The sequence below is a fragment of the Panthera pardus genome, unplaced genomic scaffold (genome assembly GCF_024362965.1).
Source record: "Panthera pardus isolate Hobbes unplaced genomic scaffold, ASM2436296v1 HiC_scaffold_6, whole genome shotgun sequence".
NCBI classification, from domain to species: domain Eukaryota; kingdom Metazoa; phylum Chordata; class Mammalia; order Carnivora; family Felidae; genus Panthera; species Panthera pardus.
In genome coordinates, this window is record NW_026526991.1 from 10,381,200 (window position 1) to 10,407,899 (window position 26,700).

The window sequence follows — 26,700 nt, forward strand, 5'->3', positions numbered from 1 at the left end:
AAAACAGCAGGAGTTCAAGCCCCGCATTAGGTGTGGAGATTACTTAAAAAAAAAAAAAAAAGAAAAAAGAAAAAAAAAGAAGTTAGGCCTCAACCCAACCATGTCAATAGCTGTGTAAAGATACTAAAAATTTCAATAAACTGTCAGATTGGATAAAAATAACACCGCATGCTGAGTACAAGACACTGAGCTTAAACATTAAGACGCAGACCAGTCAGAATTAAAAGTATAGACGATGACAGGCCACACGACGCTGGTTGTAAGGAAGCTAAGCACGATTCGCATCAGGCTCCAAGACCACGAGTGTCGCCAGAGATAAAGAGGGTCTCTTCTGCTCTCTGTGCCTGTGGGTCGCCTCTGTCCACTAAACCATGACCCTGTGTTCCCGCAAACCCCAGGTGACAGGTGCCTTTAGGCCAGGCCGGGTGCTGGATTGACATACGTTACTTTGTTCACACCTCACCGTCTCCCCGACGGCCAGGAGTCGACATCCTCTTCCCAGAATGAAACCAGCTCCAAAGTGCTTAGGTAATCCTCCCACCCCCCCTGCCCAGAGCTACACAGCCAGTGGACGGGAACGGAATGCAGATCCTGTGTCCTGGGTGTGAGGCCCGCCACGGAGCACTCTGGCAGCTGGATGCCACCCGCTGTCACACCTCAGGCCTCACACCCACAGCCCCACAGCCTATCTCACAGGGCTCTCTTCCCTCTCCCAGGGCGCCTCTGCCCTGGGGGGATCCTGACTCCTGAGGCCCAACAGCAGAGAACAGCAGAGGGAAGGCGAGAGAGACCCTAAACGTCAACCCCAAGCTTCCAGGCCCACGGGGCCAGAGAGAAGCCAAAGAACTGCTGGCGCTGGGGTGCGTGGGGCAGGCTGGGCCTGGGTTGTGGCCAACAGCCAGGTGCACCCAGGGAACAGGCGCAGCAGTCTGAGGGAGGGCAGGAACGGTCCCTGGGAAAACCCGTGGTCCCTGAGGGTCGACTGCATGGGTGATCAGAGACAGCGCCTGGGCCCAGAGCAAAGAAGCTGTGCCCTAAGACCCAGGAGTCCCGGACAATGGCCACTGGACATCAGTGCCCGCAGACACGACCCAGTGTGGGGTGGGGGGAGGGCAGGGGGCTGCACACACCTCCAGGAGGCGCGAGATGGCATCTGGCTGGGCTCGGGGGCGGCTGTCGTAGCAGGGCCACACTACACGACGCCGGCTCTGCGGGGCTCCCCCATCGGGCCGCTCTTCTTCTGGGGGCTCAGGGGGCCCCTGGGCCAGCTCCCAGTCATAGGGCGGGCCCTCGGCCAGCGTCTCCTCGGTGTAGAAGTCCCACACCTTCAGGTTGGACACGTTGCTGTAGGGCCGCAGGACCTGGGGGTGGGTCCGGCGTGAGGAGCTGGGCTGGAAGGCGCCCACCCGCCCCTACCAGACGACGGCTCACCTCTGTGTCCTCGGGCGCGTACATGTAGTTGTAGAACACAGGCGTCCTCTTGCTCAGCCGGTCCACGTACTCCCACACGGACCTGCACGCCTGCTGGCCCCTGCGCTCTCCCTTCTCCTCGTACAGCAGCCCTGCAGGGGCAGCGCTGAGCCCCGGCCACCCACCAGGCCAGCCCCAGCCGCCCAGCCGCGCCCCGAGGCCCAGCCCTGCCCCATACCCAGCTCGATGCGCTCGTAGTCCGAATCGAGCAGAAAGGTCCTGAAGCGGCGGGACGCGTGGTGGTAGCCAAGGAACTTGAGGTAGAAGGGGCTGAACTCGAACTCCATGGGGAACTGCAGGTAGACCTGCGTGAGGCGATGGGTCAGGGGTCAGGCGCCAGGGGCCTGCAGGCGTGGCGCCCACACACGGCCACCCGCTTACCTGGTGCACACAGTCCAGGAACTGCAGGAAGACGGGCGTGAGGCCGCTGCTCTGCCCAGCCAGGGTGTGGGCCCCGCGGTGGCTGAAGCGATGGCCGAACGACAGCCACTCCTTCTCCACCAGCAGGCGGAAGCCCTCCAGGGTGCGGTAGAAGGGATCTGACAGCAGCTGCACCAGAGACACCACCTGCCGGCACCGGCCTGCCTGTCAGGAGGGCGTCCGTCCGGGGACCTGGTCCCGGCTGGCCCCGGCGCCCAGCACGCACCTGGGTGGTGATGTCCCAGCCGTCCTCCAGGCTCACCAGGACGGAGGAGCCTGAGTCGAGGAGCTCCACCACCAGCACCGAGACCTGCAGCAGCTTGTGGATCTGCACAGACGGGCGGCCCCTCAGCACCTCCGAGGCCCACGCGCAGGCCTGGGGGACACTCCCCTGTCCTGGAGGTGCCCGGCCCCTCGCGGCCTCCCTCCAGCAGACGGCACCACCACCCCAGTGGGACGTGTCCATCACCCCCTCCCAGGGCCCAACACCGTCAGAAGAGCAAGCCAAACCCCATCTGCCCTTGGCTCTGGATGAACAGGCACCCCCACGCCACCCCCACCCCCCCCCCGACCCCGGCCACAGCGGGGGCAGGGCTCAAAGACCTGGGTCAACCACTCCGAGTCCTCCAGCGAGCGTAGGAAGGAGGCAGGGCCGGGCTCGGCGGCAGGGCAGCCGGGGACACATGCCTTCAGCAGCTTTTTGAAGCTGGCCTTCACCTGCCGTGCCTCAAACACCTCGATGGGCACCAGCTCCCACCACTGCTGCAAGGGATCTGGCCGCACGCCCTGAAGAAGGCCAGCTATGGTGAGATGCGCCCGGGGGCCTGTGCCCCTGCCTGGCCCTGTGCCTCCACCCCGGTCACCTTGAGCTGGGCTTTGTCCCCAATGATGTAGAGGGCTGCACGCTGAGGCCGCAGAAAGCCTGGGTCAGGGGGGGCCCCATTAGCCTGGGGAGGGGTCAGCATGTCTCTGCCTGCCAGCCGGGAGCCCACATCAACGCCGAGCCCGCCGCTGCGCCCGCTGGCCCGGACACTGCCCCATTTACCTGTGCAAAGAAACCAGATGAGTGCCTGAGTGGGCCTGGAGCACCACTTAACCTGAGGCTGAGCTCCCCAGGCACGGCAGGGGAGGCCGACGGGACCCCAGATGGACCTGTGTCTGTGTTAGGGTCAAGTGCTGGGGTGGGACTCGGGGCCTCAGGCTGTTAGTGCCCTGGGCTGAGGAGGGCTGGGTTATGCTGATCGGTCACAGGGGCTGTTAGTGCCAGATGTGGGGGGACGTTAGTGCCCACGACTGCTCAGTCACACGGGGGTCATCAGTGCCAGGTGTGGGGGAGCCAGCCTGTGTGGCCAGTACGGTACCTCGGGGAGTGGTCCGTCTGGAGGCCGAGGCCGCCATGGGGTTGGACAGCGTGGTGACCCTGGCTCTGGGGCTGGGCACTGGGGGCACAGCAGAGAAAAGGCTCAGGCCTGACCCCAGGCCCGAGGGTGTGCCCAGCATGAAGGGCCTGTGGTCCGAAGGGACCAGCTAGAGGGCTGGGTTCCCACCAAGACCCCCGAGGGCCCCAGAGATAGCGAGGGCCGATGCCAAGGTCCTCTGAGCTCTCTTGGCCCTCAGGGACAGGCCAGGGAGCAGAGGGCCCAGCGGCAGGTAGGATCAGAAGAGAGGTGGGACCCCTGGGCTCTCCTTCCAGTGTCTCGTCCACAGCCCATCCCTGTACCCTCGGCCCCCACAGGCGCTGGCCAGAGCTGCTCACAACACACACCAGCAGGAGGAGCCCATAAAGCCCAGCCTAGAGAGGAGGAGGCCTGGAGCCTCGGAGCTCCCAGCCCAGAGCCACGGAGGCCAGTTCATCCAAGGACAGAGGCAGGGCTGAGCCCCGGGGGCGGCGCATGCTCAGTAGTGCCACCTGCCCGAGAGCCAGGCCCCAGGCTTATAGGCTGGGATGGCCCGGCCAGGGGGCACAGGGAGCCCAGATGAGGAAGCTCCACGGTGCCCTGGGCCCCAAAGCCTGCTCCCTGCCCCATTCCAGGCCGACCCACCTCCGCTGAGGGCAGCCGGGCACCATCCGTACCCACCATGGCAGTCGCCACAGACAAGCATGACACCAGCTGCCACACCACAGGCAGGAGGAATGGCGCTCGCAGGAAGGACGCAGGGTGTCCCTCGTGACACGGACACAGCCTGGACTGGAGCCCACAGACAGCTGAGGCTCTGCACGCCCCTGAGCAATGAGGGAGAGGACCCATTCTCTGAACTCAGGGGGACACCAGAAGGCAGCACCAGTGGGCTTTGGGGACAAAGATACCCAGGCAACATTAGGGGAAGACACAGGCACTGGGGACAAAGAATCGGGGGGAGGGTGCCACCTGTGGGTGCTACTCACAACGGCTGGAGAAGGCAGAAGGCAGGACAATGGTGAAACCATAAAACCTACTTGATGAAGGACTTTTGTGTTTAGAAAACCAAAAAGCACTTCAGCTACAGAGAGGAAAGCTCCCAGCACAGAAACAAGAGAGGGGCAAGGACTGCCCCTGGAGAACGGTGGACACCGAGGCTGACCCTCCCTGTAAGTGACTACAAGGGCACCCTGGCCACCCCTGTTCCAGGCCCGCTTGGCCCCAGGGCCCAGCCAGTGGTCACAACAGACGTCGCCGGAGGGCAAAACACCCTGTAGTGGGAGCCGAGACCACGCAGGGACAGAGGCTGGTGCTCAGATGACAAAGGCAGTGATGTGCAGAGCGATGCTGCGCGGGGACCCTCCTCAGGCCTCGACAGGGAGAGGCGAAGGCCCTCGTGTGTTCTGGAGACCCTCTTGCCACAGGAAGGGGTGGGAGGGCCACTGTGAGGCCCCGTGGAGTGGGCACAGCAGGAAGAATCAGCAGGATGTGTACACTTCCAGAAGGTTCCACCCACGGGTGGTGCCGCCAGCCCCCAAAACCCACCCGTGCACCCCAGTGCATCTGGAGTTGGGGCAACAGCAGAGAAGAATGCAGAGGAGCACGAGAATAGGGATGGGGGGGGGTTAGGCAGGCGTGCCAACAAGTGACCCCGGCGTGACATCGGCACCAACCCGCACGTGTGTCATCTACCACCTCTCAACACACGACAGCCAGGACGGCTCCAGGTGTGGCATCAAACCAGGCATGGCAACCAGGCCTCCCAGGTGGACACCGTCAGCACATCTGCTGAGGGCCAGGCCAGCTCAGGGAGCCTCACGGATCCAGGGCCAGGCCCCAAGCACAGACACTCAGCCTGGTCTGGACAGTGATGGCTGGAGTCCTGGGTCCAAGGACTGACCCTCAAGGAGCCCCAGTGTCTATCAGCCAGACCGAGAGGGTGAGGCAGACCGGGCCACGGCATCCGTAGGGATCCAGGCAGAAGGACGGGGGAGATGGGCTCATGGGATCAGTCGGGGTGAGACAGGGCAAGGAGACAGGGGCAGCAGAGGATGGGGGCACACGGAGGAGACGGGATAGGGGAAAAGGGGGAAGGTCAGGTCAGACAGGGGTGATGGGCTGGAGGGGGCGGGGGAGATGAGGGGGAGGATGGGGTCAGGGAGAGGCAGATGGGGTCAGCTAAGGGGCAAGCGGGATACCGAAGTGACTGCCGTGGAGCAAGGGCCCTGGAGGACGAGACCGCCTCTGTTCTGACACACCCTCCTCCCCTTACAGAACGGGGGCCACGTGCCCTCCAGGCCCCCATCAGTGTGCTCTCCCATCCGAAAGCCTCTTCTAGAACCCAGCACAAACATGACTCACCTCCCCAGCAAGGTCCCCGCTTGTCCCCAGGAGGTCAGACCAGCCCTCTCCAGGGGCCACAGACCCCATGAGCAGCAGCACGTGCTCTTGCATCACTGAGCATCTCTGGGGCCACCCCACACCGGTGCCCCGATGCCCAATGGTGAGAGGCAGGGTCCACTGGTAGTCCCCGAGCCCGTGCCCCAACCTCCCAGGCCTGGTGCCTCTGCTGCGCACTGTGACAGCAAGACCCTGCCACATAGGACAAAGGGCAGGCTGGGTCCTAAGGCCTGGATCCACCGGGGGGCAGTGAGTCCAGGGGGCGGATGTTGAGGGTGCCTATGGTGGGGACAGGGACAGGGAGACTAGCAGACAAGGCTCGAGGAGCCAGGACAGATAAGAAAGGTATAAAGCAGTCAGACAGCTTTGACAAAGGGTGGGCCAGAGTGACGGGGGGGTGGGGGGGGGGGTGGGGGGGGGGTGGGGGGGGGTGGAGGACCACAGGGAGGGACAGGACAAAGGATCAGCCACAGTGACGGGGGGGTGGGGGGGGGTGCTGGACAGGACAAATGAGGAGGAGGGACCAGACGGGGGTTTCAAGCGCGGTGTCCCGTGACCTGGAGACTCTGGAGGCAGGCCACGGGCAAGAAAGACACGGGGCTCGGCCAAGGCAGGAGGGAGGAGCGGTCCAAGTAGGGTCAGGACAGTCACCTGACCCCACGCCCCAAACACTCTGCCCCCTGGCCGGCCCACCTTTCATCAGTGCCACCACAAAATCTCCCGGAAGCCCTCCCACCTTCAGGCACCCCTCACCGTGGCTGCCCACGTGGGTGGAGGAGAAGCCGCTGAGGGTATTGCGCCCTGACGCGTCTGCGTAGCGGGGCATGGAGCTGACCACGGCCTGCAGGTACTTCTCCTGCTCTAAGCTGCCCGAGTCCGCCTGGGACTGGCCTGTGGGAAGAGGAGGAGGAGGAGCTGGAGCCAGGCGGGGCGGGGCGGGGTGGAGGGCCCAGCCGCACGCACGCAGCACGCACGCAGCACGCACGCAGCACGCACAGCGACGCACAGCGGGGGAGTGGATACCTGGAGAGGGCGCGTTCTGGGCCTTGAACAGGCCAACGACACCCTTGCCGTGCAGGCCCCCGGAGCGCAGCAGCACGGCCTTGGAGCGCCCGCTGCGCCAGCACACCACGGGGAACCGGTTCTGGCGGTAGCAGCGGGAGACTCGCTGCAGGGCGTTGTCCTGGACGCTCTGGGGGACGATCAGCAGCCCCGGGTAGCTGCGAGGAGTCAGACTTGTGAGGGTGGCAGGCCAGCCCTGGATGCTCGGCCAGGGGCCCCCAGTCCCACGGCCCCCTGGGGGCCACCCTGCCCGCGCCCCCTGCCTTCCGCCTCCACGTGCCTCCTCTGCACAGGAGCCACGCGTGGCTGCACGGCGCGCGCTCACCTGCGGCAGATGGCGTACATGCGGTTGACCGGGGAGATCCGGAAGGGCTCGGACTTGGCTCGGCTCAGGCTACTGCTCAGCGTGCCCAGCCCCAGACGCTGGTAGTCCCGGCAGCACGCCCGCTCCACCAGGCTGCTCATGGTCATGCGATCCGAGGGCTTCAGGGCCGAGGAAGGGGTCAGCGTGCTGGGCTCCAGCTCCTCCGACACTGGGGCAGGCCAGGCACACGGGGGAAGTCACCCACAGACCGCCCGGGCCCCAGCCCTCCGCGTCGGGGGGGAGGGGGTCTTCGCCCAGACCACCTGGGGCTTCCCGTGCTGCCACCTGAGATCTCGTCCTCCTGGTCATCAGGAGGCGGCTGGCCCCGCTGCTCCCAGCTCGGGGGGTTGTACTTCTTCCGAGTGACGTACTGCCGTCCGATGGTCCTCTTGGCATTCTTCACGAGGTTCCGGGACAGGGTTCTGGGGGCGGGCGGGCACAGGGGTCAGCAGAGGTGAACGGAAGGGACAAGGGGACACGCCCACGGTGCTTCTGGGAGGGGCGGGTGCGCCGGCCTTGGGGCCCCGCTCCACACCTGAGGGAAGGGCCCTTGTCCTTGGTGGCGCGGGGCGGCCGGCCCGGCGTGTGGGCAGAGCCCAGGGTGAAGGCAAAGGTGCCCCTGATGTCTGGCGGGTACCGCAGCTTGTGCAGCTGCTTGCGGAAGAGCTCGGCGCTGTCGGACCCCACCTCCTCGTCGAAGGCCATCTTTAGCAGCTGCAACAGACAAAGGCCCTCAGAGGTCCGGGCGGCCTCCCCGGGAAGCCGTGCGCGCCCCGAAGCCCGGCAGGGGCATCCTCCTGAGGGACAGCAGGACGTGCCTGAGGGACAGCAGGATGCGCAGGGGCCGCTTATTACGGTGTCTGCGGCCGCGAGGCTGAGGAACCTGGTCCTTCACCACGCGTGATGGTCATTTGCCTAGGTTTCGGTGGTGCGGGGCACACAGCGCACGTGCCAGACGCAGACTCGAGGGTCAGGGCCCCGCAAAACAAACAGAAGAGCCCCAAAGGCCAGCACGTCACACAGGCAGACGGCACCGAGCCAAAGCACGGCAACTTGCGCATAGACACAGAAACCACAAACGCCGCAGGAGACATCCGGCTCAGCGGCAGCTCCTAAGGACGAGCCTGAGGGCTTAGCTGCCTGCCGCACAGCGAGAGCCACGCGCCAGGGGCCCCGCCCCTCCCCAGTACCCCCGCACCTGGAATGTGCAGGAACGCAGCTGCAGCCCGTCCTGCAGGAGCTGGTCCACAGGGGTCTGCACGCTGATGCGCTTCTCCTTGGTCAGCGCGGCCACCGGGAAGGAGCGGACCACCACCTGTTCCCCGACTTATCACAGGCCGGGCAGTCAGGGGGAGGGGAGGGGATCACGGAGTCTTGGGGTACCAGAACTATGGGGGGTCCCGGGCAGGTGGGAGAGGGGCAATGACCTATCTTGCGCAGGGACCCCGCACCCCTGAGAACGGGAAAGAGAGAGGCAGGAAAAGTCCTGTTCGCTCACCCCCGGGCCCCGGGTGGGGAAGGGAGCGAGGGAAGGGAGGCCGGGGACAGACAAAGCGTCCAAAGGCTCACCCAGGGGGTCGGTGGGCATCCCCGTGAAGATGACCCGGTACGTGGTGAGGAAGACGGCGCCCTCGGCCGGGAGCAGAGCGGGGCCTCCCCCGCTGCCCCCCGCACCCTCCTCGCGCCCATCTGGCAGCAGGTAGACACGCAGGCCGTCCAGCACACACTCCTCGCCGGGCAGCAGGCGTGGCCGCAGCAGTTTGGGCTGCTCAGGGACAAGGGTGGCGCCTCAGGACACGGCCCGGGCCCCGGTGCCGCAGCCCTGCCCGGCCCCCACTCACCTTCTGGATGGGGGGCAGCCTCTTGCTCTCGCGGTGCACGGCCTCCAGGGTCTCAATGTGCATCTGGACGATGTCTGGGAGAGAGCGGGTTTTCACGCCCTGGGCCCCCACGTCTGCCCGGCTGAGGGGAGTGTTCCCACACCCAGACCCCCCATACCTGGCACCATGACATGCAGCCCCTTGAGGTGGTCGCTGGTGACCCCACTCTCTGTGCAGACCTTGTCCACAAAGCGGTTGATGAAGCGGACCACGGCCCCGGCCACGTCGCAGGTCTCCGCGTCCTCAAAGCCGCTTTCCGTGTCGTAGCTCTCCGCCACGCTGCCCGCCATGCTAGGCCAGGGAGGGGGCGAGGTGGGCACAGGCCCACCCCACCGAGCCCCCCCCCCCCCCCCCCCCGCAAGGCCTGCGGAGCCCCGGCCGCACCTGTTGGTGACCAGGCTGTTGCTGGCACTCTCCAGGTCGCCCAGCCCCGCGCGCTCCCGCAGCAGGCGGCTCTTGCTGCTGTCCAGGGGCAGCAGCAGGTAGCTCATGCGGTTGGCGTAGTGGATGGCCTGGCTGAACACCGTGCTCTCCTCCTTCTGCACCAGCTCCTGCTGCTTCTCGCGGCTCAGGGTCGGCCACAGGCGCCGCTGCTCAGATGCCACGTCCAGGGCGGAGCGCTCATCCTCCCGTGCAGACGGCTCCCCACCCTGCCGCGGCACCCGCACGTGAGCCAGGACCAGGCCGGGCTGGCCCTCGCGCCCCGGGCCCAGGGGTCCCCGCGCACCTGCGGGTGGTCTCGGTCCTCGGCGGGCTCCAGGTAGAGGGCCCGGATGTGGGTCTGCACGTCCCCGTAGAACATGGCCTCCCAGAACTGCGGTGTGCTCCACACCACGTGCTCCTGCACGCAGCTGTATGCAAACTGGGTCACTCCCGGGCTCAGCTTCTGCAGGGGCCAGGTGGGGGACATCAGGCACGGCAGGAGGGGCAGCGGGGAGGACCCCCGGGGCTGCCCCGGCACTCACCCGGCAGAAGGCCGTGACCAGGGGCAGCAGGGCGGCCGCGATGCCGTGCTCGTCCAGGGAGGTACAGTCCTGCAAGAGCCGCGAGCCCGCTGGAACCACCCCCCCAACACCTACTGTGCCCCGACCGGCACTTCCGCCCAAGCAGCAACTCCTACCACTGTCCCCGGACCGTCTGCACCGGCTCCCTAGAGGCTGCCCGGGGGCTCGGGGCAGGAGACCCCCTCCAATAACAGTTCTCTCCCCCGGCCGCCATCCCCACCGCAGACCAGGATCTCCCCAGCTGTCAACGTTGCCAAGAGAGGTATCCTTACAGGTAGAATGGGGAGCCCTGCCTGGCCTGACCCTTATGGCCGTATGGCCAGCAGGGGGGAGGCCCGGCCTCACCTGCAGGCAGCAGTTCATCATTCGGACAACGAAGTCAAACTGCTGGTGGTCCAGGACCGCCCGGTTCTGTTGCACATGCAGGTGCAGCTCCTGGGTGAGGCAGCGGCGGGCCGCGCGCCCTTTCAGAGCCCTCAGCACAGCTGGAAGTAGCTGGGGACACGGGAGCATGGGGGTTGGGGGCACGAGCCTACGCGGGCACACGTCCAACCGTGCCCTGGAGGAAGGGGGGGGAGGCACAGGGCACAGAGTCCGGGAGGGGAGGGCAGTGGGCACCTGGAGGGCCAGAGCCCAGGCTCTAAGCCCAGAGGAGCTCCGGAAGCTGTCCAGGTCAGGTGTGTCCAGACTCCGGGGGTTCCCTGCCCAGTAGAGACTAACACGTCAAGCAGACCCAGCCCTCCACACGCACGCAAGCCCACGAAGATGGGGACACCCCGTGTTCACAAGCCAGCGTACAGATGTGCCAAGGAGGCCCCTCGGCCCTGAGCTCCAGCACGCACCGGCTGCCGCATCTGTGGCCCCTCTGTCGGCCAGGCCTCAGTGTCCAAATAGCACAAGCCTAATACAGAGCTGGTGGCCGGCTCAGCATGAGGCAGGCCACAAAGGGTCACATTCTTGTTCTCTAATTATTTTTCTTTTTTTTTAAGTTTATTTTTGAGAGAGAGGGAGAAAGAGAGAGAGGGAGAGACGGGAAGAGGGAGAGAGAAGGAGAGAGAGAGAGAGAGAGAGAGAGAGAGAGAGAGAGGGAGAGAGGGAGAGGGGGAGAGAGGGGGAGGGGGAGGGGGAGGGAGGAAGGAAGAGGGGGAGGGGGAGGGGGGGAGGGGGGGGAGAGAGAGAGAGAGAGAGAGAGGGAGAGAGGGAGAGAGGCAGAGGGGGAGAGAAGGGGAGGGGGAGGGGGAGAGGGGGAGGGGGAGGGGGGGAGGGGGAGGGGGAGAGGGAGGGAGGGAGGAAGAGGGGGAGAGGGGGAGGGGGGGAGAGAGAGAAAGAGAAAGAGAGAGAGAGAGAGGGAGAGAGGGAGAGAGGGAGAGGGGGAGAGAGGGGGAGGGGGAGAGAGGGGGAGGGGAGGGGGGAGAGGGAGGGAGGGAGGAAGGAAGAGGGGGAGAGGGGGAGGGGGGGAGAGGGGGAGGGGGGGGAGAGAGAGAGAGAGAGAGAGAGAGAGAGAGAGAGAGAGCGAGCCCCAAGCAGGCTCCATGCTGTCAGCACAGAGACCAAGGCGGGACTCGATCCCATAAACCATGAGATCACGACCTGAGCTGAAATCGAGTTGGACGCTCAACCAACTGAGCCACCCGGGCGCCCCTTATTATTTTTCTTTGTAGAACGACTAGGGACCCTGTAGGCCCCTCACAGGAGACTGTGCCGCTGTGAACAAAAGACACATTCAAACTGGCTGTCACGAAACCCAAGGTGTTCACAAACACCACACAGGGCAGTTTTTACCAATGAAAAAAAAAAAAAAAAAAGCCGTGTGTGGGCCTGCACTCTTTTCACGAAGGAAGAAGGAACCCAGCAGCAGAAACCTCTAGCGTGTTCTGACGTCTAAGAGATGAAAGGTCCGTCTTGCGAGCCGCCTCGGCAGGCTCTGTCCGGCCGCGCTAAGGAAGGAGCCTGAGACCCGGTGTCCCCCCGCCCCTCCTCCCCTTCTGCCCGCCCAGCCCCCGCCAGCTGCCAGCAGGTGGACTGACCCAGGCTCAGCGCTCTCCGCCGGGGCTCCCCGCCCCCAGCCGTCCTCACCTTCTTGGCCTCCAGCATCTTCCCCTCGAACACGTAGGAGATGCAGTTTCGAACCACCTCCAGCCGCCGTGCGCTGTTGCCGTGGAGCCCGCTGCTCCGCTCCAGTATGGCGGCTGGGGAGCAGAAGCCGCATTCACCTCTGCCCTCGTGCCCACCCTCGGCCACGCGAGGGGCCCCCTCCCCATTACGCACTCATGGGGGGCCCCGAGGGCACAGTGGTCCTCCTCTCAGCCTTCACGGCCGGGGGTGCGCCCTGCATCTTGGCCGTGGCCTGGTCCACGATCCACTGCACCACGCCTTCATCCAGCCGGGGGAAGGGGCGGGGTGCCCGCCGCAGGTGGCTGGCCTCCCCCGGCTTCTGTACCTTGTGCATAGCCACGGCGGGATATGGGTTCTCCTGGGGGGACACGGGCAGGTGTGGGCAGGCGGCCCGACGCCAGGAGGCGCGATGACCTAGCTAGGCTGCTCCACCACCCCACCCGCCCCGTGCCACCCGCCATACGTTCTTGTAAAGCTGCTCTGCCAGTTCTTTGACGTGACGCAGGACGCGCTGGGGGTGGTTCTCATCCGCCCGCATCCGTGCCACCTCATGAGCCACCAGCTGGGGGAGGAGGCAGGGTCAGGAAGGCCGGGCAAGGCAGGGAGTTGGTGGTGGGAGCTCCTCCCGCCGGGGCAGGGGCACACCTCATCAAACAGGTCCGTAGGACGGTAAGGGACCCCCCGCTCCGACACGAAGCCTGCAAAGGCCATGCCCTCCAGCACCTTCATCAGGAAGTCATCCTCCACCAGCCCTCGCTGGCCCAGGAAGGCTGCCTAGGGGCACACCAGGGGGTCAGTCCCTCAGCACTGACTTCCGGCCTGCCTCCACCCCTCCCCCTCCCACGGCCCACCTTATGAAAGCGGATGACAGGCTCCGGGTGGATGCGGACCATGTGCAGACACCAACGATAGCCCTGCAGGAGCTGAGCAAAGAGCCGTAGAAAGACGGCACGCAGTTCCTTGTCCTGGGGCGCAGGTGAGTGCGGGTGAGCTCTAGGCCGCAGGCCCGCCCCAGCCCCAGCATGCGGCAGCCCTCCACCCACTCCAGGTTCCAGCTCTGCGCACCAAACACACCGATCCACGCTGTGCCCAGGCCTCCCGGGCACCCCTGCGCCCTCCTGCCCCTCCACCCTTCCTTCACACAAAGCCACGGCGACTCCTCTAAGACCCAGTGTCGACGGCCACTCCCGCACAGGCCCCTCGAGGACTCACACACACACCGCCCCCACCAGCGGCCCCCTGCCACCGGCCCAGAAGGGGTGGCTGCACAGGGTGCTTGGGTGGCCCTGCCCGCCGGCCATCGGTGGCAGCAGACCTGAGGAGAGGCTGCAGGCTTAGCGTGGGCCCCCCCCGCCCCCCGCACTGGAGCCGCAGTGACCCCCACCTGCATCTTCAGGGAAGAAGCGTTGGCTGAGGGCGGTGGGAAGGCGAGGTCCGCCAGCTCCAGCTCCGGGTCCAGGACCTGCAGCAGCAGACGGGAGCGGGGTCCGCTGCACAGCAGCCCCGGGCTCCGCGGTCCCCTTACTGCCAAGCGACCCCACCTCAGCTTCCCCGAAGCCACCGGTCCCGCCTCACCATGCTCAGCACACTGTGTGTCTGGCTCTGCAGGGGCTCCGGCAGGGGTGGAATGTGCACACACTCGGGGACAGTCACCGTCCCTCCATCGAGATCAGCGACGATCACATCCAGCTGGGGACCAAAGGGAGCAAGCGAGCGGTCAGGGGCCCGCAGCCGGTCAGCAGGGCCGGGAACGGAGAGGCAGGCACAAGCCACAGGCCTCACCAGCTCTTGGGTCTCTGCCTGGAAGGCCGCGTTGACCCCGATGATGAAGGGGGTGGGTGTGCTGAGCACCTCCAAGAGCTGTGCCGGCAGGATGGGCACGTAGGTGAAGCTGCAACAGACCGGGGCTCAGCCCAGGGGGCACGGGGGGGGGGGGGGGGCCGGGGAGGGGGCGAGGCGGCAGCAGAGGCACCTGTATCTGAGGGGGAACAGCAGCGCCAGGAGCCCCCGGCAGGCGTCCGAGAGGCGCTGGTAGCTCCGGGACAGGAAGAGCACCTTGTGCTCGGTGAGCGCGGCGCAGAACAAGGACAGCACGTTGGTGATGCCTGGAGAGAAAACACAGGCATGGAGGGCCGGCGCTGTCAGAACCCCACCTCTGACTGCCAGCCCCCAGGGAGAGGACAGGGAGGGCTGTGCAGGCTGGGGACGCCCGGGCTCACCCAGCTGGCGGAAGAGCAGGGCCACGCTGCAGCGGCTGATGGGCAGCGAGTCGGCGAGCGGGGTCTGGATAACCTGCCGGTCACCAGCCCCCAAAGAGATGGTTCTCTGTGGAAAGAGAGGGGCCAGTACTCAGCTGCTCCGACCAGACCCGCGTCAGCCCGGAGCTCCTGACTGGGCCGAGGCGAGACCGGCCAGGACAGGCGGCCTAATGTGAGGGAAAGGCCGCGCCTGGCCCGGCGGCCTGAGCAGTGCTGCAGAGAAAACTCAGGGCCTCTGACCTGGGGCAGGGTGGGGCCTGGGTGGGCAGAAGAAACAAAGAATCCATACCACTCCATCCTCAACAGAGTCCAGCTGCACAGGACAGACAGGCAGAGAAACACAGTTAGACGCACCCACACGTGGGGATACTGACCAGGGAGCAGAGAGATGAGCGGACATCCAGAGACAGGCACACCCAAGGAGCAAGAGGACACAGAAACTGACAGATGCCAGATGGGGAGCCAGGCAAGACACGGGACACACAGGCGAGCAGGCAGGGCCGAGAAGGGACGACAGGTGACGGCAGCGCCAAGACGCAGGACAGTGTCCATGCCGAGCCCAAGTGCCCAGGGACTCCAAGTGCCTACAGGCCGCATGCTCGTGGCCTGGGACACCTGAAGGGCCGTTGCTCTGGGTGGACAGCAGCTGCCCCCAAGACCCACCTGTGAGCCCCCAGCCAGGGGGATGATGCATGTGAGCAGGTTCCCGATCACGTTCTCCAGGCCCACGTTCAGGCCCTCCACGTGGATGGTGTAAATGAGACCCAGGCTGTTCTGCAAGGACCACAGATTGGAGAATGGCGGCACATCCGGCGGGGGGCGCCCCGTGTCCGGCCTCGAGCCCCGGGTGCTCGCCTCACCCTGAACACCTCCGCGTGGTCCAGTCGAGATACCAGCACCAGTGTCTTTGGTGCGAACAGCTGGCCAGGTGGGCCAGGCGTCACAGGGGAGAGTCGCACCGGGCCACCCTCGTCCGCCTCCTCCTCCCTCTCGGTGGTGTCCTCTGTGCACACCACTTCCTGTGGACAGAAGCCCCGTTTGCCCAGCTCTCAGGCAGGTCCCGCGAGCCCGGGGGAGGCAGAGGGAGGACACAAGTGACTCAGACGGGACCAGCCCTCTGGGAACTCCGGCTCCCGTGGGGTTGAGGCCCCAGGACCTGCCACACACAGGGAGACACAGCCTTGGACAGAGGCAGAGGGTGGTGGCCACAGCCGGAACCCCTTGCGGCTGTACCCCAGAGCCCCCAAGATGACCTGTGTGGGCTCCGCCGGCTCCCAGAAGGTCAGGCAGGCGCAGTAGTGCCGCTCAGAGTTGATGTCGGTGAGGACAGCAACAAAGAAGGTTGGTGGGTTCCTCTCAGGACACAGCTGCCACCCACTGGGCTGGCAAAACTGCAGGGAAGGGTGGGTAGGGGTCACCAGTGAGCTCGCCTCAGCGAGGGTCACCTCGCCCTTCCCCACAGAAGGAAGTCACGGCCCCTGGTCTCCCCGCGTGCACAGAGAACCTTGTGACGCAGGACGTGGTCTCTGCCATCACGAGGGAAGGACGACATGACACAATGTGGGCACCAGGTACCCTGCCAGCCAAGCCCAGGACCTCCCCCCTCCTCCCCCCGCAGCAGCTCAGACGTCCCCTTATGCGTGGCGGGGGCTGGGCCCTGCGCAGGCTCCTCACGGTCCCGGGCGAAACCAGTGCCGGCCTGCCCACCCCCGTCTCAACACCCCCGACTCACCAGCTCGATGCCCTGGGGGAACGGGTTGTCTTCCCAGTCCTTCTCTGGGAAGCGCTGCAGGATCTGGCCCTGGCCTTCCCCACTCCCTGAGGACAGGAGCAGGCAGTCAGGGCACCCACCACCTCCTGCACGCCCACCAAGTCGGGGGCCTCGAGGGTCACAGATGGACACATCCTCTACTGCCCTGGCTTTCATCTGGCATCAGACCAGCCTCCACTCCCAGGCCTATCATTTCCCTAAAAATATCTTATGAGGGGAGGACCCCCAGGCGGCCACAGATGCCAGGGCTACCAGAGTGCACGGAGAGAACCCCCTGGCATGGGATGTGGAGTCCTGAAAGCCGTGGGCTGGGCCAGGCCAGGCACAGAAGCCCCTTCCCAACACGTCGATACCCCCAGCCGCCCACCAGCAGGTCAGCCCTCCATCGAGGGGAGAGCAGCTCTGGACGGTTCCACAGCCAACCACCAGCTTCGACACCTGGTCCCCAGGACTGCCCGCCCCCCACCCTGCTAGGTAGTGAGCACCACGATGACAGTGGGCACCCACCTCACTGCCAGCTCTGGGCCCACTCAAGAGGCACAGGGGTCTCACACCTGTTGTCTGAGCCGGAGGAGAGGATACCCAGGCCCGAACTGCCACTCACACCACTGCCTCCGAGACGGACAGGCCCAGCACAGGACCCAGAGAGGGGTGGCAGGAAGGATGGAGACCAGGTCTCAGGACACCCGCTAACGGAGGGCCCTCCTGAGTGCTGGGGATCTAGCAACTTGCAGGGGTCTATCCCCTGCCTGTGCAGCCCTGGGTGCCCTGGGCCAGGGAGGAGGTCTGGGGGCAGGAGGCCCAGGTCTGCTTCCCCCTCTCTATGCCCTGGGCACAACTCCCAGCTCAAGTCTACACTGGTGGGGTCAGAGGCCCCCACCTCTTGTTCACCCCTGGAGAACCAAACCGAGAGGCATGATGAGGGCCGTGTCAGGGGGCCACTCACCTCAGATCCGTGGAGGAGGGACACAGGCCTCTGTTCTACCTCCCGCTCCCACCCAGCGCAGCAGCAGGGTAAAGCAGGCTAAGACAGAAGCCTCCCTACCTTCATGTCCCACACGTGACATGCAGGTCCCCGCACAGACCGGCTTTAACACTACTGCCCACACTAGCAGAAGAGCGGGAGCAAACAGGGAAGGAGAGGGCACTCGCACGAAGCTTCTCTGAGGGCCTGCCCCCAGGCCCTGAGAGCCAAGGTGCACACCTCCGAGGGCCTGATGGACGCAGCCCCCCCCTCTCCCACCGCCCCAGACCAGCCAGCCCAGCCCACCCTGAATGTGCACAGGAGCTACAGGCAGAGCCAGGGGCCTGGGCACCAGCCTGGACCCCTGGGCGGTGATGAGCAGACCCCAGGACCTTGACAGCAGAGGAGCTGGGCTACGATCTCTGGAGACCACCCACCCTCCAGATCACAGAGGCAATGCCAAGGAGGTCGGCAGCAGGCTGGTTGTTGTGGGGCTGGAGGTGGCGGTGGGGCGATGGAGGGCCGTGACTCTGACTCACAAAACCTCAGTTTCCTGCTCCCCTCCCCCTCCTGACACCCTGAAGAGAAGCGGCAGACAAGAGGAGGCAGGGAAGAGGGACAGGTGTGTCTGCTGGGCCATACCTATCCACACAAAAGCACACATACCCACACGTGGCCCACTGAGACAAAGCCCCTTGGGGTCCCTCCAGGCCCACTCCCAAGGGCCACCCTCAACAGGTCCATGCCAGCTCACGGCTTCTCTCCCCACCCACTCCCCCAAGGGCTCACTTGTGCGCAGCCCCAAATCACCATCTGGGCCCAGGCCTGGCTGGCACCCAGGGCTCACCCAGTTCTTGCCACGAGGCAGTGGGCGGAGGAAGGAAGAGAGGGTGTGTGCAGATGGGGACAGCAGCCTCTGCCCCACAGCCTCCATCCCAAGGCCAGGCAGCCTTTGGAGGGCTGCTGTCAGCAGCCTCGCCCCCCAGGGAAGCAGACAATGTAACTGGCCATTGTCCACCCCCCCCACCCCCACCCCATTCATCCCGTGAAACATCAACTCCCACTTGCAGGGCTCCGCCCTCTGAGGAACCAACTGGAGGCTTTCCTCGAGCTGTCCCAACTGCCTATGCCAGCAAGCATCCCCCCACCCCAGCTCCTTCTTTGCACCATCATGGCCCTAAACTTGCCCTTCAGGTCTCAGCCCAAAGAGTGCCCCCTCCTCCAGGAAGCTCTCTGCACCCTGCCTGGGCCTGGGGCCTAGAGTCGGACCCCCAGGACCTCCCTCCCTCCACTACACCGCCCCGTGATTCCTGATGCACCTGCTGGCTGGGCCAGATGGGAGCTCCACAAGCAAGAAACTACGTCCCTGTGTCCATGGCCACACCTGTACCTGGCACAGACCGCAGCCTAATTAGGGCTTGCTGAATACATACAGCCAGCTACACGGCCATCCCCCACGCCCAGGCCCACTCACACCCCACAAGCAAACAGGTTCCTGGGTCAGAAGTGCAGGGCAGCTTTCGGAGCCCCGGGGGCTCCGGGACAGGCAAGCCCTTCCTGGAAGGGCACATCGTGGAGAGGCCCTGACCCCTGCTCTCTCTGCAACCCTCCCTGCAACCCAGCCCACACCTCAGCTTTGTGCTATCAGGGGTCAGGCCCCAACTCGGCTGCTGGCGTGCACAGGAGGTGGGGGGGGGGGTACTTTGCCATGCCCCTCAGTGTCCCCCGCTCACTTGAGCCCTTGTGGCCATGGAGGTGACCTGCAGTGGCTGAGTTCCCTGCCCCACCAAGCTTCCTGCACCTCGGGATAGCAGGGAGGGCATCCCCTCAGCCCTCGGGGATAGAACTGATCCAACAAGCACCATCATGTGTCCCGGGGCGGGACTCTTCGGGGAGCCTTAGGAGGAAGGGCACCAGAGTCCCCTGAGACACAGATGGGGACAAGCACTTCCTCTTGCAACCATGTCCCCGCAGCCAGCCGTGTGGGGGCTGCAGGCCTGAACACAGGGCGAGAGAACACAGAGCACGCGTTCTGTCGTCCGCTGGCAGTGGCCGTCACCAGTGCCAGGCTCCGACGCCTGGAGGCCCGGCCCAGGCCAGCATGCACTGTGAGCAGAGGCAAGGGAGGATGGCAGCCTCCCCTGCTGCCCCGCCCGTCCCTCCACACACCGCAGCACACGCGGGTGGGTGGGACTGGCTCAGCTATAGGAAGAGGGTGAAGGAAGGACGGGACCTTCCCGCTGCTCCACCCACCCAACCCCAACACACAGGCCATCCCACCGGCCACAGCAACAGGATGTGCGAGGGGCTGAGGCTCTCCAGAGGTCCTCCCCAACCTCCCCCCAGGCAGACCAGACTGGCTCCCAGGGTGGGGGCTGGAAATCAGCTGAGGCCATTCCAAACAGCCCCAACCTGCTCCAGAGGGCAGGAACATGGGCGGAGAGAGCAGACGGGGCCCAGGAATGTGGCCCGCTCAGCACAGCCAGGACTGAAAGAGGCCAGGCCATGGGACAGAAGGTCTTCTTCTCAAATGCTGGGATGGGGTCAGGGAGAGGGCCACCAGGAGGGGTCCAGCCCCTCCTCCCCGGTAGACCAGCTGCCTGGTCAGATCAAGAGTGTCTTCTGCTCCCAAAGACACACCCTGGCGCCAGCCACGCCGTGTGAGATCAGCTGACCGCTCTCAGGGACCTCCGAGGCCAGAAGCTGGGCGCGGACCATCTGTCTGGCCCCCACAGTGTCCCCAGAGCTGGGCCCAGGGTGCAGGTGCTAAACCCATGTCCTCAGTGAAGGAGCTCCGACTCACCAAGGGAGGGGTCTGCACTCTGAAAGTAGGGGTTCCGCCCAGCCCCCTCCCCATCCTCCTGCTTGCAGAGATCCACCAGGTGGTAACCATAAAACCAGATGCTCCCTCAGGCCGGACTCCTGCATCGAGGCCCCGCATCCACCAACTCCAAGTGGGATGTCTAGATCCACCCTGACCCTATCCACCAACTCCAAGTGGGATGTCTAGATCCAGGCCAGGACAAGAGAGCCACCACTTCTATCCTCGCCACTGAACCCAGGAGACCCTGCATCCCTGCCCTGATGTCCCAGGCCTGCCAGCACACAGGTTCCTATACCTCCAGCAGAAGTGCCCGCTGTGCCAATGCCTATGGGTGTGCACACACCTGCTGCTCATCATTAATAAGGCATCCATCATTTCCTGGAACTTCACGCTTGTGTCCACCTCGTGCTCGTGGAAGCCTGGGAGGTCTGTGTGACTCATTCCAACTCCAGATGAAAACACTGAGGTGCAGAGAGCTGGGAGACTGGCCTGAGGTCAAGGGCTACGAAGTGGCAAAGCAGGTGCCACTGACTCCCCCTCCCCCCCCCCCCCCCCCAGCAGCACTCCTACCACCTGACTCTGCCCTCAGGTCTACAGCCAGGGTCCCAGGCCGTGGGCTGATTCTTCCCAGCGATGCACCAGTCCTGCCAACAGAGGCCCTGAGGCTGGTTGGCCAGCCAGCAACTGACCAGCTCCCGCACGGAAGGCAATGGTTAGGTAGCTCCACGGCCCCCACCCCTCCTGCAGTGGACAGCTTGGGAATCCCTCCTTCCTGACACTCAGGGTAAGCAGGAATTATGGGCTCCAGCTGTCTCCCCTGTCTTCATCAGAGACCGCAGGCGCCAGGGGCGCCGAGTGTCACAGCCAGCTTGTCATGCCACCTCTCCCCTCCCTGATTCACCTGCCACCACCTGGCCTCTGTCGGCAGTATCTGCCTCCCCAGACCCTTCACACACCACTCTCGGCACTGTCAGCTTCCGAGCCCACTCTGTTCATGTAGCTCCTGCCCTGGCACCCAGCCCAGGGCCCCTCACACCGGGGCAGCCCCTCGGCCGGCTTTGTTTCCCTGGATCCCATGCACCCCTGTGCTCCAGCTGGCGTGGCCTCCTCACTGCCCCCCACGTGCACCTCGGAACAGACAGTTCTCTCTCTGTGGGCCTGTACAACACTGACAGCGAGCCTGACGCGTGCAGACTGGGAGATGAAGACAACTGGTTCTTGCCTGCAAAAACTCCCTCTCTGAAGGAAGACACGCTCACGACTGAGGGTGTCAGGGGATGGATCCTTGGACAGACAGGAGCAGAGAAGAGGAGCGAAGACTAAAAGAGCACTGAGGAAGGTCTGGAGTGTGCAGGGTCCAGCAGGTAGCCTCAGCAAGAAGCAGAGAAGAGAAAAGCCTGGGTCCTGGGTGATGACACTGGCAACTGGGCTGATGAGAAGCAGCACAGATTGGGGGGCTCAACCCCACCTTCGGTCTCAAGGGTAAGCCCCACTGACCCCACAAGCCTCCCCTGATGACATGCACCGTCCCCTCGTTGGGATTTGAGCCCACAGCTTCATTCTGGGTTAGCCTCTGTGGGGGCTCAGACCAGGCGATCAGCCTCTCGCCTGACTGCCCTTATGAATGAAGGGAAGAGCAAGGAAACCTTGGTGGGCTGCTCGGAGGAAGAAATGAGATCATGCACACACAAAGGGCTGTGCAGGGCCTGGCACACGGAGCGCACTCCCCAAGCCACTGTCTCCATGGCTGTTGCTGATGTCATTGTCGGGCTCCGTTTTCTCCTACCCCCTTGGGCTGAAGGGCTCTCAGACACAGGCAGTGACCCTAGACACGGACCTCCTGGACATCGGCACCAGTCACCACAACGATCCCCCACCCAGGGCTTGGCTTGCAGACGTGAGGACCGCAGGCCTTCTGCCAGGAATGCTCTTCTCTCTCTCTCTCCTCCTCACATCGCCTCCTGAAGTTCTCCCAGTTAGGGCTCAAACACCACCTCTCCATGAAGCACTCCTTAAATCCCAGCGCTCTTCTGCATCCCACCAAGCCTCCCTGACCTGAGACATCCCACACGGGCGGGGCGGAGGCTTCAGACCAGAGGCACTGGGGGTCAGAGGAGGGGCTCGCAAGCGAAGGATCCGTGCCCCTGGAGGCAGAGCCACCCGGCGGTCGGCCAAGGCAGAGAGGGCCCATCCCACCCAACTGGGAGAGGGGAGGCCGAGCCGGCTCAGGGCCCTCCCACCTCCCCGGCCCACGCCAAAGCTCTGCCTGACCCGGTTCTGCCCTGAGTGCGGTGGGCAGGTTCGGCTCGCCGTGTCGCACTGCCCTGCTCTCCTCAGGGCGGCCGCTCCTCCCTGACCCCGGTCCCCAGCCTGGCAGGTGCCCCAGACGACCCTCGCGCTGGCGCGACGGCCGCGGCCCGCCCGCCTCGCATGTCCCCGCGACTGCCCCGGCGCACCTGTCCCGCCGCCCCGGCTGACCCTTCTCGGTCCCCAGGCTCCGGCCCTCCGCCGTCAGCCATCGGCCGCGGGCCCGGCACTCACCGCGCGGGTGCGGCCCGAACGCCACCAGAACGAAGTAGTCCGCGAGCCGCGCCATGGCGAGGGGCGCGGGCGGGCTCCGCGGCTCGGGGACGCGAGGGTGGCGCGCTCATGGCCCGGCCCCGGCCCTGGCCCGTGCTCCCCGGACACCCTGGGCCCGCTCCGCGGCGGCGGCCAGGGCTCCCGCCGCCATCTTCCCAGCCAGCCGGCCCGCCCGGCCGCGCCGTGCGCCTGCGCGGCCTCGCCCCGCCCCCCAGTCATGGGCGGGGCTCGTAACTACGAACTCCCATTGGCCCAGTCGGCGCGGGCTCGGTTCCCGGGGGCGGGACCCCGCCCAGCACCGCCCACACGGGGCCTGGGCACCGCCCCCCGGGTGCTGACAGCGACGGCGGCTCGCGCGGGTCAGCTGCAGGTGCGGCCCGGGTCGCAGCTGGTCCGGGAGCTCCCGGCTCCTACGCCGGGGCGGAGAGGAGCCGGGTTTCGCTCCAGCGAGCTCCCGAGGCCCCGGGGCTGTCAGTTTGGAGGAAGGCAGAAGGGCCCAACCCTGTCCCCAGGCCTCCCTGGTCCCTTCAGGGGCTGCTAGCCTGGCGACTGCCGGGGGAGAGCTCAGGGCTTGCCCTTGGCGTTCGCAGCCCTTGGATGGCTCGGGCCCCACCTGGAAGCCCCACCTAGCTGGGATGAGACATTGAACACACGTCCTTTAAAAAGTTGCGCTGGCCGTCCCGCTGTGAAGAGCCGCGTCCTAAGCCGTGAGCGCTGGAGGCCGCCCCGGTGCCCGGGAGAAGACTGCACCCAGCAGAGTCCCTGACAGTGCCCACCACCCACAAGGACCAGGGCTGTGCAGGGCCCTCCCGCGGTGCCACAGGGATGGGCAAGGGGGACACGGGGTCTACGGCAGGACAGGCGAGGAGAGGAGCTGCAGAGGTGGAGAGAGTGAGCTGGCAGGACTGGGCTTGTTTTCAGATGCTTGGCTGCGCCAGAACCTATGAAGGAAAGAACTGCTGGCATCCGTATTCCACTCCCTTGCAGGAGCCGGCTGGAGAATGAATGAAATTCAACCCAGCGACAGGAACTGAGAGACCCTACCAGGGGTACCCTGTCCCCGGCGCCCCTCCTGGGGCACAGGCCCAGTCACACCCTCCTCTGCTCCTGTCTGGTACTGGGTACATAGGCTGAGAAGTCCTTCTTTCGGTCCCAGCTGGTTTCCGTCACTTATACCCAAAAAGACCCTCGTTGCCACAGGACCACACCATTGAGCTCTGCGTAGGGTGGACAGGCAGGGTCCCTGGCAAGTCCTCTGGCCCCTAAGCCCGGGGCTGGCTGTCCCTCAGACACTGTGGAGACCCTTCGCCCCACCCTCATGCCCTAAGGAGCCCACTCCTTGCAGCCCTCTCAGAGATGCCTCAGGGTCAAGCGTAGGTTTGGGGTCCTTCTAGACCATGACACCCCCACCACTGAGCTTCTCACCATTGGGTCTCCTGACCACTGCATTGTCCAGGTCACCGTCAGGGGTGCTTGCTTCTGCCTGCTTCTCCCTCTTCCGGAGAATTGTGCTTGCTCTCTCGCCTCCTCTCTCCACAGCAGAGTCAACCTCCTTATAGGGAGTGACTCTCTCTGGCTTCCTCCTTTCCTCCTCTTACCCCCACCCAACGTGACTCCCATTGCCTGTCCTCTTGCCCATGTCCTCATCAGCCCACTGTCCCCGCCTGGCAAAACTCAGCCACTCACAGTCCTGCACCACCATATAGTGCAGAGTGGCCGTGATGACCCCATGGTCCAACTGCAGATGGACGTTCTCCCATTGCCCAGCCTGCTGATGTCTGGTCAGTCTCTGGTCCCACCTGCTGTGTCTCAGAGATGACCGCACCGGCCCTCCTTCACAGAGGAAACAAAGCCATCAGATGGAAGGCCTTGTGTTGCATTACCCCCAAGTCTGCCCCCACACCCCAACTCCCCCCCCCCACCACTTGCTGTTCCCTATCAATGCCCCCTATTCTCAATCTTTTTCTCCCTATGGATCCTGGACATCAGGATTAAACTCAATCTCCCCACCTTTTCTTCTTTTTAATTTTTTAAATGTTTTATTTATTTTTGAGAGAGAGACAGAGTGCGGGCAGGGGAGGGGCATAGAGAGAGGGAGACACAGAATCTGCAGCAGGCTCCAGACCCTGAGCTGTCAGCACAGAACCCGAAGCAGGGCTCAAACTCATGAACCATGAGATCATGACCTGAGCCGAAGTCAGACACTCATCTGACCGAGCCACCCAGCTTGCACCCTAGCTTTTCTTGCCCCACACAGATTTCTTCATTAGAGAGTTCTTACAACATTCACCAGCACCACATGCCTCCTGTGGCCCAGTCTCTGCTCACCAGGGAAGCCTCTGGTCTTCTTGCAAATTTTCACAGGTGAGCAGCTCCTGCAATGGAGGATTACTGAAAGAAGCCCTTCGGTTTCTCCTTGGAGGGCACGTGGACAGTTACAGACAATAAGTACCATGAGGTGTGCTATAGAGGGGTCTGTGGGATCGTGGAGGGGGCCTCTCATCCAGTCGGGAGGGACAGGGGCAAAATAAGCAGGTAGACTGAGACTTGAGGGCCAGAGGACACGCCATCCACCTGTGGGGTTTGGGGAGGTAGAACCCCAGGCCCAGGAATGTAGCGAGCCATGGCCTGTGAACTTCACTGAGGTCTCCCTCCACTTTCCCAGATTAAAAACCTTGTGGAGACAAAGAAGTTTGATTTAACTTTTCTTTATCGGAAGGGTGAGTGATGTGATCACCTTTGAGTTTTGGAAAGATGGCCCTGGAATCAGTGTGCCAGACAGATTGGGGGGAGGGGCTGGCAAGAGGAGAAGCCGCTGCAGAGCCGCCGCCCTGGGGGCCTCTGCCCACCCCTTCCCCGGCTGTTCCTCCAGAGCTGGCATGCGGCTTCTGTCCCCTCTCTTCACTCTCTGTGGACAGAGCTCACCTTACCTCTCACCTCCCAGAGCCTTGCCATCTATGAGACCCCAGAACTGTGTTCCAGGTCTGCCCTCTCTTCAGCCCAGACCCATGAGGCCAGACGGCAGCCGGACACCTCTGCCAGGATGACCTCAGGGAGCCAACCCCTACCCTCTCTCTAGGGGCTCCTGCATCAGCAAACGGAACGGTTGACGCTCCTCACCTGCCCTCCAGTGACACTCCTTTCTCTCTGACCCGGCTGCTCTGCCCCACACACCCCTCCTGCTATGCAGCATTTTTCTAAGATAAATATGATGGCATCACTCTCCTCCCCCAGCTGGTAAAAATAAATAAACAAATAGAAACCAGAATAACTGCTGATGCCTCCCTACCTTCCTCAGGACGTGAACCAAGCTCTTTAATATGGCATGTGTCCAACACTTGTTCATTTATTCATCCAGCAAATGTTTATTGAGCTCCCATGGTGTGCACAGCAGGAGGAACAGAGAGTGACCAGGTCATCCGTGATGACTTTACAGAGGGAGCTGGACCGGGGCAGCCAAGACAGAAGAGGAAATGTGACGGACACAGAGATGCTCAGATGATCAAAGAAACATCTGGGGTGGGGATGATGGGGTGATTATCCCTTCTCAGATTGACAAAGACACCAAGACCTGCGAACGTCGAATCCATTACCGGTTGACAGCGGACTGGCACAGGCGTCGTGGAGAGGAAGTTGGCAACGTCTGTCCGCGCAAACACAGGTTCGCCTGCAACCAGAATTTCCACTTCTAGGAAAGTATCCTTTACAGACACTTTTGTGAGCTCACAACAGAAGGGCTCTTACTCTTGGAAAGACTGGAAATGGCCTGATTGCTCATTAATAAAAATCAGTTAAGTAGTTACAGAGCACCTACGTATTGGAGTAGGGCCAACCGTAGGAAAGAAGGGAGGTCTCGGGGTGCCTGGGTGGCTCAGTTGGTTAAGCGTCTGACTTCAGCTCAGGTCATGATCTCACAGTTTGTGAGTTCGAGCCCCACGTCAGGTTCTGTGCTGACAGCTCGGGGCCTGGAGCCTGCTTCAGTTTCTGTGTCTCCCCCTGCTCATGCTTTCTCAAAAATAAATAAAACATTAAAAAAAAAAAAGAATGGAGGTCTCTCTGTTTACATATATTTTCACTCACATGTGCGTGCGTAATACACACACACTACCACCTGGCCCTAGCTAAATATACCAGCATACATAAGAGAAAGTCAGGAATGGGGTGCCCACCCAGAAGAATCCATAGTGG

At 64.0% G+C, this 26,700-nt stretch overlaps 1 protein-coding gene across 3 annotated transcripts in view; it reads right to left on the minus strand.

Moving 5' to 3' along the window:
• SBF1 (SET binding factor 1) overlaps positions 1 to 22,696 on the minus strand; it is a 30,085-nt gene extending 7,389 nt beyond the window's left edge. Inside the window, exons 1-37 of one of the 3 annotated variants that reach the window (XM_053895563.1) lie at positions 22,474 to 22,696; positions 21,988 to 22,076; positions 16,106 to 16,191; positions 15,627 to 15,764; positions 15,234 to 15,392; positions 15,037 to 15,147; positions 14,335 to 14,440; positions 14,088 to 14,220; positions 13,898 to 14,006; positions 13,691 to 13,804; positions 13,500 to 13,577; positions 12,967 to 13,080; positions 12,761 to 12,889; positions 12,579 to 12,677; positions 12,269 to 12,473; positions 12,077 to 12,189; positions 10,346 to 10,495; positions 9,962 to 10,030; positions 9,724 to 9,882; positions 9,381 to 9,646; positions 9,115 to 9,287; positions 8,958 to 9,031; positions 8,686 to 8,881; positions 8,315 to 8,442; positions 7,652 to 7,830; positions 7,402 to 7,538; positions 7,078 to 7,285; positions 6,714 to 6,910; positions 6,444 to 6,581; positions 3,252 to 3,329; positions 2,754 to 2,935; positions 2,494 to 2,676; positions 2,117 to 2,218; positions 1,852 to 2,037; positions 1,649 to 1,775; positions 1,432 to 1,562; positions 1,131 to 1,361 (exon numbers count right to left, since the gene is read on the minus strand). In XM_053895563.1, the coding sequence (XP_053751538.1) occupies positions 1,131 to 1,361; positions 1,432 to 1,562; positions 1,649 to 1,775; positions 1,852 to 2,037; positions 2,117 to 2,218; positions 2,494 to 2,676; positions 2,754 to 2,935; positions 3,252 to 3,329; positions 6,444 to 6,581; positions 6,714 to 6,910; positions 7,078 to 7,285; positions 7,402 to 7,538; positions 7,652 to 7,830; positions 8,315 to 8,442; positions 8,686 to 8,881; positions 8,958 to 9,031; positions 9,115 to 9,287; positions 9,381 to 9,646; positions 9,724 to 9,882; positions 9,962 to 10,030; positions 10,346 to 10,495; positions 12,077 to 12,189; positions 12,269 to 12,473; positions 12,579 to 12,677; positions 12,761 to 12,889; positions 12,967 to 13,080; positions 13,500 to 13,577; positions 13,691 to 13,804; positions 13,898 to 14,006; positions 14,088 to 14,220; positions 14,335 to 14,440; positions 15,037 to 15,147; positions 15,234 to 15,392; positions 15,627 to 15,764; positions 16,106 to 16,191; positions 21,988 to 22,076; positions 22,474 to 22,583 (5,187 nt within the window). In that variant the 5' untranslated portion in view covers positions 22,584 to 22,696. The remainder of the gene's footprint in view (positions 1 to 1,130; positions 1,362 to 1,431; positions 1,563 to 1,648; positions 1,776 to 1,851; positions 2,038 to 2,116; positions 2,219 to 2,493; positions 2,677 to 2,753; positions 2,936 to 3,251; positions 3,330 to 6,443; positions 6,582 to 6,713; positions 6,911 to 7,077; positions 7,286 to 7,401; positions 7,539 to 7,651; positions 7,831 to 8,314; positions 8,443 to 8,685; positions 8,882 to 8,957; positions 9,032 to 9,114; positions 9,288 to 9,380; positions 9,647 to 9,723; positions 9,883 to 9,961; positions 10,031 to 10,345; positions 10,496 to 12,076; positions 12,190 to 12,268; positions 12,474 to 12,578; positions 12,678 to 12,760; positions 12,890 to 12,966; positions 13,081 to 13,499; positions 13,578 to 13,690; positions 13,805 to 13,897; positions 14,007 to 14,087; positions 14,221 to 14,334; positions 14,441 to 15,036; positions 15,148 to 15,233; positions 15,393 to 15,626; positions 15,765 to 16,105; positions 16,192 to 21,987; positions 22,077 to 22,473) is intronic. The other 2 variants (XM_019447309.2, XM_019447310.2) reach the window with 2 other exon arrangements.
• Positions 22,697 to 26,700: the final 4,004 nt, after the last annotated feature.